This window comes from Eurosta solidaginis, chromosome 4 (genome assembly GCF_040869045.1).
Source record: "Eurosta solidaginis isolate ZX-2024a chromosome 4, ASM4086904v1, whole genome shotgun sequence".
In the NCBI taxonomy this organism is placed as follows: domain Eukaryota; kingdom Metazoa; phylum Arthropoda; class Insecta; order Diptera; family Tephritidae; genus Eurosta; species Eurosta solidaginis.
In genome coordinates this window covers 99625155-99643954 of record NC_090322.1, presented here as the reverse complement: position 1 = coordinate 99643954, position 18800 = coordinate 99625155, and the positions used below count along the sequence as shown (strand labels likewise).

Genomic DNA, 18800 nt, shown 5'->3' with positions numbered 1-18800 from the left:
AAAAGTGGAGATATGTATTTAAATTATACCGCAAGGGACACAATTTAACTTTGTGAAAGTATGAGTGCGATTTGCCGGTTTGTAATGCACCGCGATATGTAAATATTGTCACGGATATTAGCATCACTAAATTATCCCATCACTAAGGCGATGCTAAGGCCATGCCAAGCAGTATTTACGTTAATAATTAAATCAAGTATACACATATATAAGGCAGCCCAGAGAGATGTCACACACAGATGCATTTACTTATATGCCTATGTGCGCGCGAGAGACTGTAAACTACAAACATTCACATCAATAATTCAATCTTTATGTATCTACATAAACGAATAAATAATTGCGTCTACACATATGTACGTATACGAGCAGCGGAGCGGCAATGCACAAACACATGCATATATCTTATCTCAGTGGTCACAGGAGAGGGCAATAATTTGTGCACGTAGTTGTGGCTGGCAATTTTGTAGCCGAAACAACTAGTAACTTCTGGAAATCGAAGAGCCTAGAAGTATGCAGCGTAAACTATAAAAGCGGTGCAGGCGAGTAAGAAGTAATTCAGTTTGATTTGAATTGTCAAGCAGTTACGAGTAAGACGATATCTAGCGAGCAATAGCACTATTATTTTGAAAGTCAGTTTCCTTTAAGCTATCAGTTTGGTTATTAAGCTATTCGTTGCACAGTTGAGTGTTATTGTGAAGTATTTTAATAAAGGCCATTTTTCCATTATTCAATATTGGAGTTATTTATTCAACAGTTTAGAGATACGATCCTAGCAAAAGGGCAAATAAGAGGATTTGCAGGAAATTCGTTACAATTGGTGTCAGAAGAGGAATTGTTGAATAAATTCCGAAGATTGGGAATACAACTTGGACATGGCAAAGTTCAGTGAATTGAAGATCCAGCAACTGAAAAAGGAGTTGGAGAACCGTGGATTAAATACAACCGGAAATAAGATCGAACTTCAAGCACGGCTACGAGAGGTAATGGAGTCGCAAGGAATTGATGTGGACGAGTTTGTCTTTTATCCTGATGGGGACGAAACAACAACAAAAATTGAAGAGAAAAACGAAACATCGCAGACAGTTACAAACACAGACTTGAACATGATATTGGCTGCAATATCGGCACAAATGTCCGAAATGTCATCACAAATATCCACCAACATGACATCCCAACTGGAAGAACAAAAGACAAATATAACATCCCAACTGGAGTCACAGGAGACACGTATTACATCCAAGATGGAAACTCAACTGGCAGAGCAGAAGACATATATGGCATCCCAACTGGAATCACAGGAGGCACGTATTTCAGAAATGACGTCGCAAGTGTCATCTCAACTGGAAGACCAAAAGACATATATGGCATCTCAATTGGAAGCGCAAGAGGCACGTATGTCTGAAATTTCGGCAGAAATTTTGGAACAGGTATCATCAAAACTGGAAGCGCAGGATGCAAAAATGGCTCAATTTCAGGCAGAAGTAGATGATTTAAAAGGTCGTATGGAGCAGTTACAACTAAATCGCCCAGCTGTTTCAGCGAGTAATCCAAAGGTAAAGACACCATCCTTTGACGGTTCTGTTCCTTTTCAGGTCTTTAAGCTACAGTTTGAGAAGACCGCAGCAGTGAACCAATGGAATGCTGAAGATAAAGTTGCAGCTCTGTTCGTGGCACTGAAAGGGCCTGCCGCGGAAATCTTACAGACCATCCCAGAGTACGAGCGGAACCATTACGAAACATTGATGAGCGCTTTAGAGAGACGTTACGGAAGCGAGCATAGGAAACAGATATTCCAAATTGAGTTGCAAAACCGCTACCAAAAAGCAAATGAGACATTGCAGGAGTTTGCTTCAGATATTGAAAGATTGGCTCATCTTGCAAATGCGGACGCACCCGTGGAATACACTGAAAGGGTAAAAATCCAGAGTTTCATAAATGGCATACGGGACGTGGAAACGAAGCGAGCTACATACGCAAACCCAAACCTGACATTTGCTGAAACGGTATCACATGCATTGACTCAGGAAACGGCCTCACTATTGAGTAAACCAGCATACAAAGCTCATCGTGTAGAAGTGGAAAGACCAGATTGGGTAGACACTATTTTGGAAGCACTGAAGGGATCACAACAGAAAAATGCCGGAGTTATTAAATGTTTCAAGTGTGGCAACCCAGGTCATATGGCACGACATTGCAGCAGCGGTCCCAATAGCTCCAACAATGTGGGTGGTCGTAAACGCAGAGCAGAAGGTGATGAGCAAATATCCAAGACCACTCAATCGTTAAACTAAATCGAGTCAGCCGCAAGGGGCGACAGCTGGCTCCCGCATAATGAATGCCCCATAATCTCTATATCGCAGATTGGAAGAAGATCGAGCAATCTTACTGTTGGAGGACATGTGGACGGAAAGGAACGGTTACTGACTGTAGATACGGGTGCATCTCATTCCATCATTCGAGCGGATTTAGTCAACAAAAAGATAAGACCATTGCTTGGAGCAAGATTACGTACAGCCACGGGAGAGGACACCCAGGTAATTGGAGAAGTAGAATGTGAAGTCGCAATTGGGAACGTCACGGTAGTACACAATTTTATAGTGGCAGAAATTGTTGATGAAATCATAATTGGAGTCGACTTCTTAATCGACCAGGGCATCAAGATCGACATGCAAAGCAAGACGATGCGATATAAAAACATGGATGTACCACTTAATTTCGGCTACGAGAGAGGCTACAGCAGTAAACGAGTGCTGGTGGAAGAGAGTCAGCAAATACCACCAAAATCCGAAGCAGTCATCTGGGCAAAGGTTGATGGAGATTGTGGGACAAACAAATTGTGGGTTGTCGAAGCAGCAAACAAATCAGCTCTAAACATACTTGTAGGAAAAACCCTGGCTATGACACAACAAGATGGTCGTATTCCGGTAAGAGTACTCAATGAGCTCAAGTCACCACTCAAACTGACTAAAGGAGCTATTTTGGGAAGATGCCAAGAGGCTGAAGTAGTTATTAACTGTGAACAACTCCAGGAACACGTTTCAGCTAGTAATACTGATCTTTCAAATGACATCACGCATTGGATGCAGGGGCTAGAGAAAGCATATCAGAGTAAGGCAAAACAACTGCTCCTAAAGTACGCGAACATATTTGACCAGGATGATTCTAAACCAGGCCGCACCAACGTTGTGAAACATCAAATTGACACTGGCGATGCGAGGCCGATCCGTCAAGCTCCACGTAGTGTTCCACTGGCGAAGCGGGAAGTTGTGAGTCAAATCATTCAAGAAATGAGCGACAGCGGCGTCATCGAACCATCAGCTAGTCCATGGAGCTCACCGGTAGTACTTGTAAAAAAGAAGGATGGAAAAATGAGGTTTTGCGTGGACTACCGGAAGTTGAATGACGTAACGAAAAAGGATAGCTACCCATTGCCAAGAATTGACGACACTCTGGACTCGCTATCTGGTACGAAATGGTTTTCCACACTGGACTTGAAAAGCGGCTACTGGCAAGTGGAGGTAAAGGAGGAAGACAAAGAGAAAACAGCCTTCAGCGTCGGAGATGGTCTTTGGCAATTTACAGTGATGCCTTTTGGACTTTGTAATGCACCAGCTACTTTTGAGAGACTCATGGACCAGGTACTGAAAGGACTACATTGGAAAACATGCTTGGTGTACCTGGACGACATCATCGTATTGGGAAAGAACTTTGATGAACATCTTAAGAACTTGGAGGAAGTTTTCCAGAGAATAGCTGGCGCTGGTCTGAAGTTAAGTCCCAAAAAGTGTGCGCTGTTTAAAAAGGAAGTCAATTATTTGGGTCACAAGGTAACGACAGAGGGCATCTGCACAGCGAACGAAAAAATAGAGGCTGTAAAGGATTGGCCAAGACCACAGAACCTACATGAATTGAGAAGTTTTCTTGGGCTGTGCACATATTACCGCCGATTTGTACCAAATTTTTCCAGCGTAGCCCATAGCCTCCATGAGCTTACAAGAAAAAACAAAGCTTTTGAATGGAAGAAGGAGAAAGAAGTGGCTTTCCAAACATTGAAGGAGCGTTTGTGCACTGCCCCAATGTTAGCATATCCGATTCCAGGAGCAACATTTATTCTGGATACAGATGCGAGTGGATATGCTATAGGAGGCGTTTTATCACAACTGGTCGATGGACAGGAGAAGGTAGTTGCATATTACAGCCGTTCGATTGGAAAACCAGAGAGGAACTACTGTGTTACGCGGAGAGAGCTGTTGGCATTGGTAGACTGCATTAAACATTTTCACAAATACCTCTACGGCCAGCGATTCCGTGTCAGGACAGATCACGCAGCGTTGAAATGGCTTCTGCAGTTCCGTAATCCGGAAGGACAATTGGCACGGTGGATCGAGCGACTACAAAGCTACGACTTTTCCATTGAGCATCGAAAAGGTAGTACCCATGGAAATGCTGATGCAATGTCACGAAGACCATGTAGTTTGGAATGCACGCACTGTTCAAAAGCCGAGGCTAAAGAAGACATTATAGATGTCCGGCTAATGAATATAACATGTACAGATGAATGGGACAAGGAACAGCTAAGAAAGTGCCAGCTAGAAGATGCAGATCTGTCACGTGTTATGCAAGGGCTCGAACGAAATGAAAGACCAAACAGAGAAGAAATGTCAGCAGAGAGTCCCATTGCGAAGTCATATTGGGCACAGTGGAACAGTTTAGAATTAATATCCGGTTGCCTTCATCGAGTATGGGAGAGTGAGGATGGTAAATACAAGAATAAACTGATAGTTGTTCCCAGAAAGAGGATTCCTGATGTGCTCAGCGAGCTGCATAATGGTCCAAGCGGAGGTCATCTTGGAATCACGAAGACGCTCGAGAAGATTAAACAGAGATTCTATTGGGTTGGTTGCCGTCAGTCGGTCATTGAGTGGATTGCGAACTGCGAGGTTTGCAGCAGAGCGAAAGGGCCCAGAACACGAAGTCATGGCCAGATGAAGCAATATAACTCAGGTGCGCCATTTGAAAGGATCGCTATGGATGTCGCCGGTCCATTTCCTACTAGCAACGGCGGAAGCAAATATGTACTGGTAGTTATGGATTATTTCAGCAAATGGCCAGAGGTATACCCAATCCCAAATCAAGAAGCGGAAACGGTAGCAGAAGTGTTTATAAACAATTGGGTTGCAAGGTATGGTGTACCAATGGAGTTACATTCTGACCAAGGCAGGAATTTCGAATCAGCTGTGTTCCAGGAAATGTGTAAATCATTGGGCATTCGAAAAACACGGACAACTGCATTGCATCCTCAATCCGATGGTATGGTAGAACGATTCAATAGAACATTGGAGGAGCACTTAAGGAAAGTAGTGGACAAGTACCATAAAGAATGGGATACCCGCATACCATTATTCTTGATGGCTTACCGATCAGCAGTGCATGAGACAACGGGCCAAACCCCTGCAAAAGTAATTTTTGGCAATGACCTTAGACTGCCAGCTGATTTGAAGTTTGGGATAGATGCCAATGCGGAGAGAAATGTCAGGAAATCCACTAGTGATTTGGAAGAAGAGCTAAGAGAAATACATGATCTAATAAGGCAACGAACAAAGATTATGAGTGACAAGATGAAAGCCAGATACGATAAAGCAATTAATTCAGAAGGTTTTCAGGAAGGAGATTTGGTGCTGTTATACAACCCACAACGTAAAAAAGGTTTGTCCCCGAAATTGCAGTGTAATTGGGAAGGCCCATACAAAGTTGTAAAACGGATCAACGATGTAGTGTACCGCATACAGACCATTGGTAAACCACGAACCAAAATGAAGGTGGTCCATTTGGAAAGGCTAGCAACATTTAGATCGAAAGATTTGTCTGATCGGGACGATCAGACTTAGGTGGAGGGCAGTGTCACGGATATTAGCATCACTAAATTATCCCATCACTAAGGCGATGCTAAGGCCATGCCAAGCAGTATTTACGTTAATAATTAAATCAAGTATACACATATATAAGGCAGCCCAGAGAGATGTCACACACAGATGCATTTACTTATATGCCTATGTGCGCGCGAGAGACTGTAAACTACAAACATTCACATCAATAATTCAATCTTTATGTATCTACATAAACGAATAAATAATTGCGTCTACACATATGTACGTATACGAGCAGCGGAGCGGCAATGCACAAACACATGCATATATCTTATCTCAGTGGTCACAGGAGAGGGCAATAATTTGTGCACGTAGTTGTGGCTGGCAATTTTGTAGCCGAAACAACTAGTAACTTCTGGAAATCGAAGAGCCTAGAAGTATGCAGCGTAAACTATAAAAGCGGTGCAGGCGAGTAAGAAGTAATTCAGTTTGATTTGAATTGTCAAGCAGTTACGAGTAAGACGATATCTAGCGAGCAATAGCACTATTATTTTGAAAGTCAGTTTCCTTTAAGCTATCAGTTTGGTTATTAAGCTATTCGTTGCACAGTTGAGTGTTATTGTGAAGTATTTTAATAAAGGCCATTTTTCCATTATTCAATATTGGAGTTATTTATTCAACAGTTTAGCGATACGATCCTAGCAAAAGGGCAAATAAGAGGATTTGCAGGAAATTCGTTACAATATATATGTATGTATATAGGGGGTGAGAATATATACTTTTATGACGGGAAAATGTATTTTTTGGCGGGAAAATTATGTATTTGGCGTGAGCCTCCAAAATATATTCGGGGAATATACGTAATGTATGTATGTATAGGAATTTATATTATTAAAAAAAACGCTGGTTTCGTCAATGGCGACGAAGGACCATTAGTTGCACTGGGATGGGTAGCACAGCACTCACCTGTTGTCCCGATATTTCTGCTGCGGCGGCGGAGATGGCGAGGAGGTGATGGTGATGGCAATGAGGTGGTGGCGATGCCGGCGACAGCAGATTCTGCTCCGATTTCGTGTTGGAGGTATTTGCTCTCTAATATATATTCACGGATCTTATTACTGGGAAAATTACTAATTTCCCGTATTGATAGGCGCGCTTTTACACTTGGCCACTAATGGTGGTGCGGCTAACCTAAAGACTTTTGTCAAAACACACTGTTTCCAATTTCAATAAATATAATAGCACGATTTACAATTTTTCGTTCTACGTCATTTAATCCACTTTAAAAGCTTTACAAATGTTTGGTTTACAGGAAAAAGAATAAAGAAAAATAATTTGTCGCAAATAGTTGTAGTTTTCACGAAAATGGAATTTTCAATGACAAAAGGTGGTGTTTTTTTGACAGGTGGCGATCATGCCGGATCGCCATCCTGTAACTGCGGCGAATTGAATTTGGTGGATTTGCGCGGTGGAGGCTGCCACACGTCCATGAGGAGACCCAATGGGAAATTTAAAGCTAAATACGATACATTGATTTTGGGGATAATTCAATATAAAATAATTCAATGTATATATATTATAATTCAATGATTCAAGATAAGCTATAAGTAAATTCATAGATATACGTATAAAAATGGGGGAGATGGGACGGGTGACAGCCTGCACCGCGTAAACACTTATTCTCTAATATCAATAACAAGTTATACAGTTGTATAAAGAAATATGAGCATGTCTCGCTAACTAAATACAGATATTTTTTTTTGGATTTCACTTTTTACTTTGTATGTTTCAATGAGTTAATAATTCACACAAAAATTATGAGTGGAGGAAAAACTAATTTTTATATATATTTTTCCTTTTATCAAAGTCAGAAAGTTTAAAGTCAGGGCCCGTGTCGTCTTATACGATCCATGATCGAATTCAATTTTTAAATACGTGAAATATAGGCTGCAAGTACTTATTAGATTCATACACTGAAAGAAAACGACCGGTAAAATCAACCGAAATACGGGTCAATTCAATCGAAATTTCTGTCAATTTTTATCCATCGCAACAAGATGTTGAATCAACTGCACACAAATTGTTGATTCGTAATTGACCGTTTTAGTAGTCAAATGAACAAAAAAAGTTGTTGTGACAGCTTTGTACGAAAGTACCTATGTTGCAGCATTTGCAAGGCGGATGAGTTTTCACTGAGATCTTTTCATCGCAGAAATACATTCGGAGTGCTTGCCGAACAGTTCCGAGAGGCGACCCCGCTTAGGAAAATTTTCTTCTAATTGAAAAACCTTATTTCTAAAATTTTTCTGTTGCTTTGCCCGGGGTGTGAACCCAGGGACTTCGGTGTGGTAGGCGGGTCCCTACCATCACACCATGGCGGCCGCCATATACATACCTAAATATGTGCATACATATAGTACACAGCATACATAAGTACAAGGTAGAGAGCGCAGTCAGCGTAAAATTCTCTTTGAAATTTGCTCATGTATTGACTGTTGATCGCTGTTGAAATGATCAGTGAGATCAGTTGTGTTAACAAAAAAATCAGTTAGATTGATTAGGAATCTGTCAATTTTATAGAATTTTGTTAACTTAAGAGCGACAATTTCTGTTCTCAATTTTTTTTAATTCGGATAAGCCGTTTCTTTGTTATCAAGCCGGACTTTAATTTAAACCTTAAAAAATAAAGTCCGGATTTAACTTTTGTTAGGTCACCCTGTGACATTTCATGATTTTTGTATTCTTTGTTTATATTGTATTCGTTCATTTACTTTACATTGTATTTGCCCATATAATTTATGCTGTATTTGACCATATACTTTACTGTATAACTTGATATATATTTAACTAACGGAATCTGAGCATAAGATTGGAAAATATAAAAGGCACAATATAGGGATAACGTGTCATTAGATTTGCAGACGTGCCAAGCAACACAATTATAAAACAAACATTTTAGAAGTTGTATTAAAGTTAATAGCACCAAAAAGTCTCGTTTTCATTTTTCAATATAATATCCATAACAGTTTTTATAATTTTTTGGAACGTCTTGCTTGTTCGTATACGGTGATATATGTATTGTTGAAATTTTGCGGGAATTTATTGCGAACACGATTGTCTGATCGTACGTACATGATTTAAAATTATTAAGCGCATGTCGCAGTCCGAAAATATTTTTTGCGAAGCCGTGCGCCTGAAATATTAAAAATAGTGAAAACGAATCATCTTTTGAAAGTACGGAAATGGAAGAGTCAAGTCAAGTGGGTGCTGCCGGAGATGGTCAAATTCAATCTATAATCGCCACGTTAAACGCCTTGAGAGCATCAGTTGAGCAATTGAGAAACAGCACTGTCGAAAGTCAAAGGGACATTGTAAGATTGCGCAAGAATATTCGTACGCAGGATATGGGTGAGCAAAGCGTAGCAACACATACAACATGAATCAAGCCTAGTCACAACGCCGTCGACCGATTCTACAATAAAACTCTACGACTTGCCACCCTTTTCCGGTAATGCGGAAGAATGGCCGCTGTTTTTTGCCAATCTTAACGATACCACGGAGGCATTTGGATACAGCCATCGCCAAAACTTAATGCGGTTGCAAAAGTGTCTTGTAGGGCCCGCAAAGGAAGCAGTGGCTGCTATGCTGATATACCCAAACGACGTGCCCAATGTTCTAAGCGAGTTAGAGTTTAGATTTGGTCGGCCAGATATTCTGGTCAAACATCAGCTTCAAAAACTCCAGCAGTTCCCGCCAATTCCAGATCAAAAACTTGAGCAGGTGGTGCCGTTTTCTTCCAGAGTGCGCAACGTAGTCGCATTTCTGAAATCTTCCAATTGCCACCAACAGCTAGCAAACGTGTCTTTAGTAGAACAAGCAGTAAGAAAACTACCACAAAACAAGCAGTCTGAGTGGGCAAAACATTCAGTAACCATTTCACCGTTCGCCACAATAGAAAATTTCAGTAAATGGCTGCGCGAGTTGGCCAGAATTGTGTGTTTGATGCCGACAAGTTCACACAGCATCAGAGGTAATGTCACATCTTCCAATCCCCGACGTATAATGCACATACAAGAAGAAATATCATCAGAAACACCAACGTGCCTTCGTTGCAGCGGTGATCATATGGTCACTAAGTGCGATTCATTCCAATCCGATGATGTACAAACCAGGTGGGACTATGTAAAGAATAATAAGTTATGTTTTTCTTCCCTGAAAAAAGGTCACATTAGAGGTAAATGCCGATCAAAGAAGATGTGTGGTATAGACGGGTGTCAGCGGTACCACAATTCGCTTTTACACAACGACAAGATCTTATCGAAGATGCCTGTTTAAGATGCTACCTATCGACATTTACGGGCCAAATGGTAAATACGAAATCCTCGCAATGTTCCATGAAGGCTCTGCAATTACTATTTTGGAGGAGGATATCGCTAGAAAGATTGGGGTTCGAGGTCAAAGTCACCCGCTGACTCTTCAGTGGTACGATGACCGGGTGGTCACGGAACAATCGTTTAAAGTCAACGTAGAAATTGGAAGCCGTTTTGACGACAAGAAGTTCATGCTTAAGGATGTGTACACCGTGAATCATCTGAATCTGCCTGAACAGTCATTCACGAAAGAAAACTTCGAACACTTCGGGCATGTACCCTTACAAAATTATAGTAGCACGAAGCCTAGTCTGTTAATTGGTTTAAATCAAGCGTATCTAGGTGTCACTACAACTTGGATACAAGCCGATAACGACAGCCCCATTGCCGCCAAAACATCACTGGGTTGGGTTGCCTATGGCCCAACTAAATCATCAACAAGGTCAAGTCCTCGAGTTATGGTCATAAAAGAACAAAATTTACATAAGATGGTTTCAGATTCTTTTGAAGCTGATAGCTTCGGCGTAAATCCAACGTCGGAACAATTAGAGTCGGACGAAGATAAACAAGCACGTCCTATACTAGAAAAAACAACAATACTCCGACCCGATAAACATTATGAAGTAGGACTGCTTTGGAAAAAGTTTCCGCCGCAACTTCCAAGCAGCAGACAAATGGCAGAACGACGTTTGTTATCGATTGAGAAGCGTATGCATAAAGACGAGAAGTTCGCCGGACGCTACAAAGAGGAAATGGCTAAGTACGTGGAAAAGGGGTATGCAAGAAAAGTAACGCAAGAAGAAGTCACCGAGTCGTATGCTCAAACTTGGTACTTGCCCCATTTTGCTGTCTGCAACCCACACAAGCCAAGCAAACTTCGTATCGTTTTCGACGCAGCAGCTACTGCAAATAGTACATCTCTAAACTCATCGTTACTGAAGGGTCCCGAACAAGCACATCATTAATGCGAATTTTGCTACAATTTCGACAAGGTCGTATTGGAGTTGCAGCAGATATACGGGAAATGTTTTCGGTAATTAAAGTACGTCCAATCGATCAACATGCCCAGCGTTATCTTTGGAGAAATGGTGACATCAACCAACCCATTCAAGAGTATATGATGGCCTCGATGATCTTCGGCACCGTTTGTTCGCCCTCTATTGCTGAGTACGTGAAAAACAAAAATGCAGATTTCTTTAAGTTGGAGTATCCTGAAGCGTCATCAATCATAATAAATAAACACTACGTCGATGATATGGTTGCTAGTTTTAATTCGCCAGAGCAAGCCAAAGAAGTCAGGCGACAAATTGTGAAAATTCATCAGGAAGCAGGGTTCCAACTTAGGAATTTCGTGTCCAACTGCCCTGAAGTACAGATTGAGCTAAATAAATCGTCATCAGTAGAACAAGAAACGATCAATATGGAGTGTAGCGGAACGACAGATAAAGTTCGCTTCCCAAGGCAGTCGGTTCTATGTACCGGAGCGACTCGGGATTTTTCCCGACCAAGGACTGTCATTTCAGTGTGACCCCATTTAATTTGTTTCGTCCCTCCCACAAATTGTCATCCTCCCAGCAGCTCCTTGCAGCAGGACTGCTCCATACTCTCTTACTCCGGGAAGGCATCGAATCCAATCCGGGTCCGTCTCCTGACCCCGGTCCTGAGAAATGGCTTTGCTGCATCTGCCGGAAAAGAATCTTTTTAGGACGGTCATACTCTGTTCAGTGTGTCTCGTGCAAGGGATGGTTGCATCCGACAGGTTGTTCTGGGCTTGATCCCAAAACCCGACGTCCACGTAACTTTTATAAATCTTTTGTGGCTCCTTGCTGTTCACGCCCAAGGGCGTCCCGTAGTCTACGCCTAAGCGCCCCCCCCCCCCCCACTACCTTCCAGCAGCCCCGCTGCTCAGCAAGCCACAACAAGTACCCGCTGCTGCTCGCGCCCCACGGCGCCATCAACTCAAACAGCTGATACCACTCATAACTACTACCTTCGTAGTAGAGTTGGTAGCAATGCTGAGCATCAGCCCCTGCCCCCGTCTTCTCCCCCCGTCTTTTCCGGCAGCAATCGTGCAGGTCAGGGAAACATACTCTTAGTCCCTACCTCCGTTTGCACCGTCTGCCAGCACAGAATATATAGGTCTGCGACATCCGCCCAATGCAGCTCCTGCCTTGGGTGGTGCCACTTTTCTAGATGTTCTGATCTCCGCGACGGCAGCCCCCCGACGGGTTTCATCGCGCCATGTTGCTGTCACAGCTCGCCAGATATCTCAATCGTGAGCGCATAACTCGTCAACTGGCAGCCGATGGTAACATTGGCATCCGACCACCTGCCCATACTTATTTCGCTCGAGCGTACCGCCGACTTCATCGTCACTGAAAAACGCACTTTCATAAACTTCAAAAAAGGAAAGTGGGAAGAATATAAATCCTTTACAGACAACCGCTTTGCTGCCCTCCCTATCCCGACTGATGCCCGCCAAGGGGAGCGTGCCTTCCGTAAGGTCATTGAATCCGCCTCGGCACGTTTCATTCCCGCCGGGAGAATTCCCGAAATCCGGCCCACTTCCCGCCGGAGGCCGCAAACTTAGCGAGAGAACGTGACCTTATAAGACAGCTTGATCCAGGCGACCCCCAAATAAGGGACATAAACCAATGCATCGGATTGCTTGTGGATGAACACAAGCGGGCGAAATGGGAGGAGCACCTAAGAGGTTGTAACCTCTCTACCGGTGTGGGTAAACTTTGGTCCACCGTAAAGTCCCTATCGAATCAGACTAAGCACAAAGACAAAGTTTCCATCGCCTTTGGCGACAAAGTGCTGTCGGATGCGAAAAAATGCGCGAGCGCTTTCCGCCGACAATATATAATGCATCCTACGGTCGACAAAGATAGACGGAGAGCCAATACACACGCACATAAACACAAATTCAGCGCGTCACCAATCACCATCACCGCTAAAGAGGTTGAGGACGCCATTGGTCGTGCTAAACCATCCAAAGCAGTGGGCCCAGACGGCACAGCCATGCCGATGCTTAAAAGCCTAGGGAAAGAGGGTTTCAAATATTTAGCGCATGTCTTCAACCTGTCTCTTTCCACCTTTGTCATACCCGAGAAATGGAAAATGGCCAAGGTGGTCCCGCTACTAAAGCCTGGGAAACCAGCTAACATAGGTGAGTCGTATCGTCCGATATCTCTCCTATCGCCAGTGGCAAAGACGCTTGAAGCCATTTTGCTCCCTTATTTCCAAGCAAATTTTGCAGCTAGCCCCTCATCAGCATGGCTTCAGAAAACTCCATCGCACTACCACCGCGCTAAATGCCATTAGCACTTAGATAAATTGCGGTTTAAATCAATATCCCCACCATAGAACAGTACTCGTAGCGCTAGACCTATCAAACGCTTTTGATACGGTCAACCATGGCTCGTTACTGCAAGACCTGGAAGGGTCTACCCTTCCCCCATGTCTTAAAAGGTGGACCGCAAATTATCTGGGTAGTCGGCAGGCATCGATGCAATTTAGAAACGAAACATCAAAACCAAGGAGAATTAAACACATCGGAAGGAGTCACAATCGTTTCCTACGCCGATGACTGCACAATAATGGCGACAGGCCCAGGCCCAAAGATCGATGCGCTATGCAATAAAATAAACGGCTACCTCCCTGATCTCTCCAGTTTTTTCGCCTCGCGAAACCTGGCATTATCACCGACTAAATCTTCAGCGACCTTATTTACAACATGGACGTCCCAAATGTCGACCATTTTGAACATCCACGTCGATGGCACTACGCTACCGACTGTCCTACACCCCAAAATCTTGGGTGTGACGTTTGATCAGGATCTACATTTTGGTGTGCACGCAGCCGCAATTGTTGCGAGAATTCAGAGCCGTAACAAAATCCTCAAATCCCTCGCTGGCAGTACCTGGGGAAAAGATAAAGAAACGCTCATGACTACATACAAAGCAATTAGCCAGCCGATCACGTGCTACGCGTCACCCATATGGTCGCCAAGCCTAAAAATTACCCACTGGAAGAAACTCAGGCCTGCCAAAATACTGCTCTCATAATCGCCACGGACTGTCTTCTTATGTCCCCAGAACACCATCTGCATAATGAGGCGAGAATACTCCCCATCAGGGAGAGAAATGAGATGCTGACCAAACAGTTCCTGTTGAATACCCAGAAACCTGGGGATCCCAACAGACATCTGATTGATGAACCAGCACCGCCTAGGGGCTTATGGAGTCATCTCCGTAAGCATTTTGAGGAAAGGCACCTGAGAACCCAGCCGTATGAAGTGAAAAAACACAAGCAGGTCCTTGGTGAACTCCATAGACAGGCGTCGGACCTTTATGCCGGGAATTGTCCGGTGAATCCAGTACTTAAAGAACATTATCCAAAACTCGCGGAAGAGGAACGCATACTCCCCAGGCAAACGCGTGTCACTCTTGCTCAACTTCGTTCTGGATACTGTAACAGGTTAAACTCTTACCTATCCAGAATCAACCCCGACATACAAAATGTATGCCCCGCTTGCAATGTGTCCCCACATGACACCAACCATCTCTTTAATTGTAATGTGGAACCAACGCCTCTAACACCCCTTTCCTTATGGTCCACCCCTGTTGAAACGGCAAGTTTCCTTGGACTCCCGTTAGAGGATATTGATGACAATTTGTGATCGGTCGCGGCTATTAGGTGGGGCGAGCATTGCTACAACAACAACAACAACAACAACAGATAAAGTTCTAGGCGACGACACATTTGAGTTCCACACTAACTTCCATGGTGTTCCCAAGGATGTATTGGAGGGAACACGGGCATCTACAAAGCGGGAGTTGTTACAAATAGTGATGGCGGTGTTCGACCCGTTCGATATGTCGCTTGATTTTTTTATATTTTCTAAACTTCTCATTCAAGATATGTGGAGATTTGATATCGGGTGGGATGAAGCGATGCCAGCGGAACTGAACACAAAGTGGTTACATTGGTGGCTGTTGGGAACGCTTAATACGAGTTGTTAAATCGGTGCTTAATAAAACCCTCCGGCAAGTAGCCCCAAAGGAACATACGTTGCAAAGTGTTTTAATTGAAGCAGAAAATATTGTTATTTCACGCCCGCTGACAGACCTCCCTATATCACACGAAGAGGATGAACCACTTACCCCGAATCACTTTATGATAGGTTGTGTCAATTCAACTCAAACGCCTCATCCCGTTGATGAGAAGATATGCCTTAAGAAACAATGGAGAATTACGCAGAGCTTAAAATATCGCCTTTGGAAACGTTGGAACAGAGAGTATTTACCTCAGTTGATTTGCCGAACAAAGTGGCAGGAAGCAGTGCCTCCTCTTCAAGTTGGAGACTTGGTTATTTTGATCGACTCGGCATTACCTCGCAGATTGTGGCAACGAGGCCGCATTACTCAAGTTTTACCAGCTAAAGATGGCCAGGTACGAGTGGTGGAAGTGAATACAATTAACGGAAGTCTACGCAGACCAGCCTCTCGCATTGCCAGGCTTATGGTTGATGGTAAATCTTCGAGCGATCCACGGGGGGTGGGGTGTTAGGTCACCCTGTGACATTTCATGATTTTTGTATTCTTTGTTTATATTGTATTCGTTAATTTAATTTACATTGTATTTGTCCATATAATTTATGCTGTATTTGACCATATACTTTACTGTATAACTTGATATATATTTAAATAACGGAATCTGAGCATAAGATTGGAAAATATAAAAGGCACAATATAGGGATAACTTGTCATTAGATTTGCAGACGTGCCAAGCAACACAATTATAAAACAAACATTTTAGAAGTTGTATTAAAGTTAATAGCACCAAAAAGTCTCGTTTTCATTTTTCAATATAATAGCCATAACAACTTTTATTTCCGGACTTTTATTTTGAAAAGTCCGAGTTTAACTAGTTCTATCGGACTCAAAAAATAAAAATACAGATTTTATTTTTATATGTCGAAATTTATGGAAAAAGTTCGAAAAATAAAAAGGATGCATGATTCGGCATGATATTGCTATAGGGATACGTGAAAACTCCAACATTTTCACCTAGGACAATTTTTTGACCCGGACTTTTTCGTCTCCGAAAAAAAAATTTATTATTATTTTCCGTCCCTGATTTGGACACGAAGCTCTTTAATACTTAACAATTCAAAGATATTCACATATGTAAATTCTAAACATATACTTTTAAACTATACTCACACATCCACGTGTAGTACAAATGTTTGACCAAGTTCTGAAATTCTGGTGGAATTTCCAAGTTGAAGTCCTGATAAAAGCATGGTTTCACACAAAAATTATCTGGTAACGGGGGCCAGTTATTCAGCTGCGGAACATTTCCTTGTAATTGCTGCTCACGCCTATCCAGCTCTGCAGCCTTGCGATCCAACTCATCTTGACGTCGCTAAAATAAAAAATATGTCCAAATATGTACAGCTATTTTTTATTTGAAAAAAACATTTAATTTGAAAAAACATTTAAGCACAATTTGATCTACTCATGTAGCATGTGGGGACAAAAATCATGTTACTGCATGGTATCATCAGTCACCATAGAAAAATTGCATATACAACATTTGTATCACATTATTTGAAATAATAAATAATAAAAATAACTCAATTAATGCTCCGATACTTTGAGAATACCCATGTTTTATACAAATCGGTTGGATTAGAAAAAAAAACCCCAGCGGGTTAGGGGGTCAGAATCCCCCCAGCGGGTTAGGGGGTCAGAATATACCCGCGGTAGGTATGCCTGTCGTAAGAGGCGACTAAAATGCCAGATTCAAGGGGCTGTGTAGCGCAACCCTTCAGGTTGCCAGCGCAATATATAGCTTCTCCAAACCCAATTGTCAACCTCACCTATCCACGGCGAATCCTGTTTCACTAACAGACGAGGCTCTGGCGACCCCAAGTTCCTTGGGGTGGGGAGGGAGGGATGGCCTGAAGGTTTAACGTGGCCACATAAATCGTTCCCAAGATGGTCGGGCTAGCACTTTAATGATGCTGTGTTACCGGAGCGTACCGGATCTGTATCCGGCAAAGGACCATCACATCGATAACACTCCCCAAAGCCTTCGGGGAGCAACCTTATCGCTACAACAACAACAACAACAGGGGGTCAGAATATTCCCGCGGTAGGTATGCCTGTCGTAAGAGGCGACTAAAATACCAGATTTAAAGGACTGTGTAGCGCAACCCTTCAGGTTGCCAGCGCAATATATAGCTTCTCCAAACCCAATTGTCAACCTCACTTATCCGCGGCGAATCCTGTTTCACTAACAGACGAGGCTCTGGCGACCCCAGGCTCCTCATGGAACTTGGGGGTGGGGAGGGAGGGGATGGCCTGAAGGTTTAATGTGGCCACATAAATCGTTCCCGAGATGGTCGGGCTAGCACCTTAATGGTGCTGTGGTACCGGAGCGTACCGGATCTGTATACGGCAAAGGACCATTACATCGATAACACTCCCCAAAGCCTTCGGGGAGCAACCTTATCGCTACAACAACAACAACATTAGAAAAAAAAGATTGGATGAAATTGGCAAAATTGGATTACTGATTAAATAAACATATTTACATAATACTGAAAAAGTATCGGATGATTCACGCTTCACTGTAGAAAACTAAAAACCGATAGCGGAGTTGCGAGAGTCACCCTCTCATTTGATTGTTTTCTGATGATTGCATCCCTTTTTTTGTTACGGTTTTAAAGCCTAATTTAGTTTGAGACATGTTTCATTAAATATTTAGTGATTTACAATGTCTTATCGCAGTATGTCGTTCATTATATATTTTGTACCTACCCTATGTATTCTACAGTCTTCTTTGCAAACTCAGGTCTTACTGTAGGCAGTCATATATTGTTACTATTTCTAGTTTACTCAGGTAAATATATACACTCGTGGCCAAAATAATAGGTATACAGAGCTTTGGTTCTATATCATTACAAGATTTTGCGAATGAAAACAAATTTTGTATGGCAATATTAATAACTTTAGTTACTTATACTAAATATATGAAAATTATTATAATTCATCCATTTCAAAGATAACTGTATCATAATAAAAAATTTCGTTGGTCATGGATGTTTTGCGAAATGTTAAGCTGACATATGCGGAGGAAAACACCCCACTCAGACTGAGTTATCACCAAGATAACGTTACAAAACATTCTCTTCGGTTGCTAGCTGAGTGGTGCGGAAATGGAATTGTCACATGTATGCAAAGGCCAAGTCAATCCCCTGGCCTCAACCCTATTAAGAACTTGTGAAGTGACTTTAGAAGAAGACTGGATTCCTTTTCATTTCAAAACAAACGAGTTATTTTGGCAGAAGATGAAGGATTGGGATGGGATAGCACTCCATTGGAAACCTGCCAAAAATTAATTAAAGTCGTGACCAAAGGAAAAGGCAAAGTTATATTAAACATGGAGGATAAAACGGTGATTAAGAAAACAGTGGAGTAAGGAATTATAATTCAATGGTGTTCTTTAATTTCTAAGAAAAGTTTCATACACCTATTATTTAGACCAA

General features: G+C 42.4%; 1 protein-coding gene across 2 annotated transcripts in view; it reads right to left on the bottom strand.

The window, feature by feature from the left end:
* Window positions 1-18800, bottom strand: part of Scamp (secretory carrier membrane protein) — a 260179-nt gene that overhangs the window by 86769 nt on the left and 154610 nt on the right. For both annotated transcript variants that reach the window (XM_067782316.1, XM_067782314.1), the window contains exon 2: window positions 16471-16672. In XM_067782316.1, the coding sequence (XP_067638417.1) occupies window positions 16471-16672 (202 nt within the window). The remainder of the gene's footprint in view (window positions 1-16470; window positions 16673-18800) is intronic.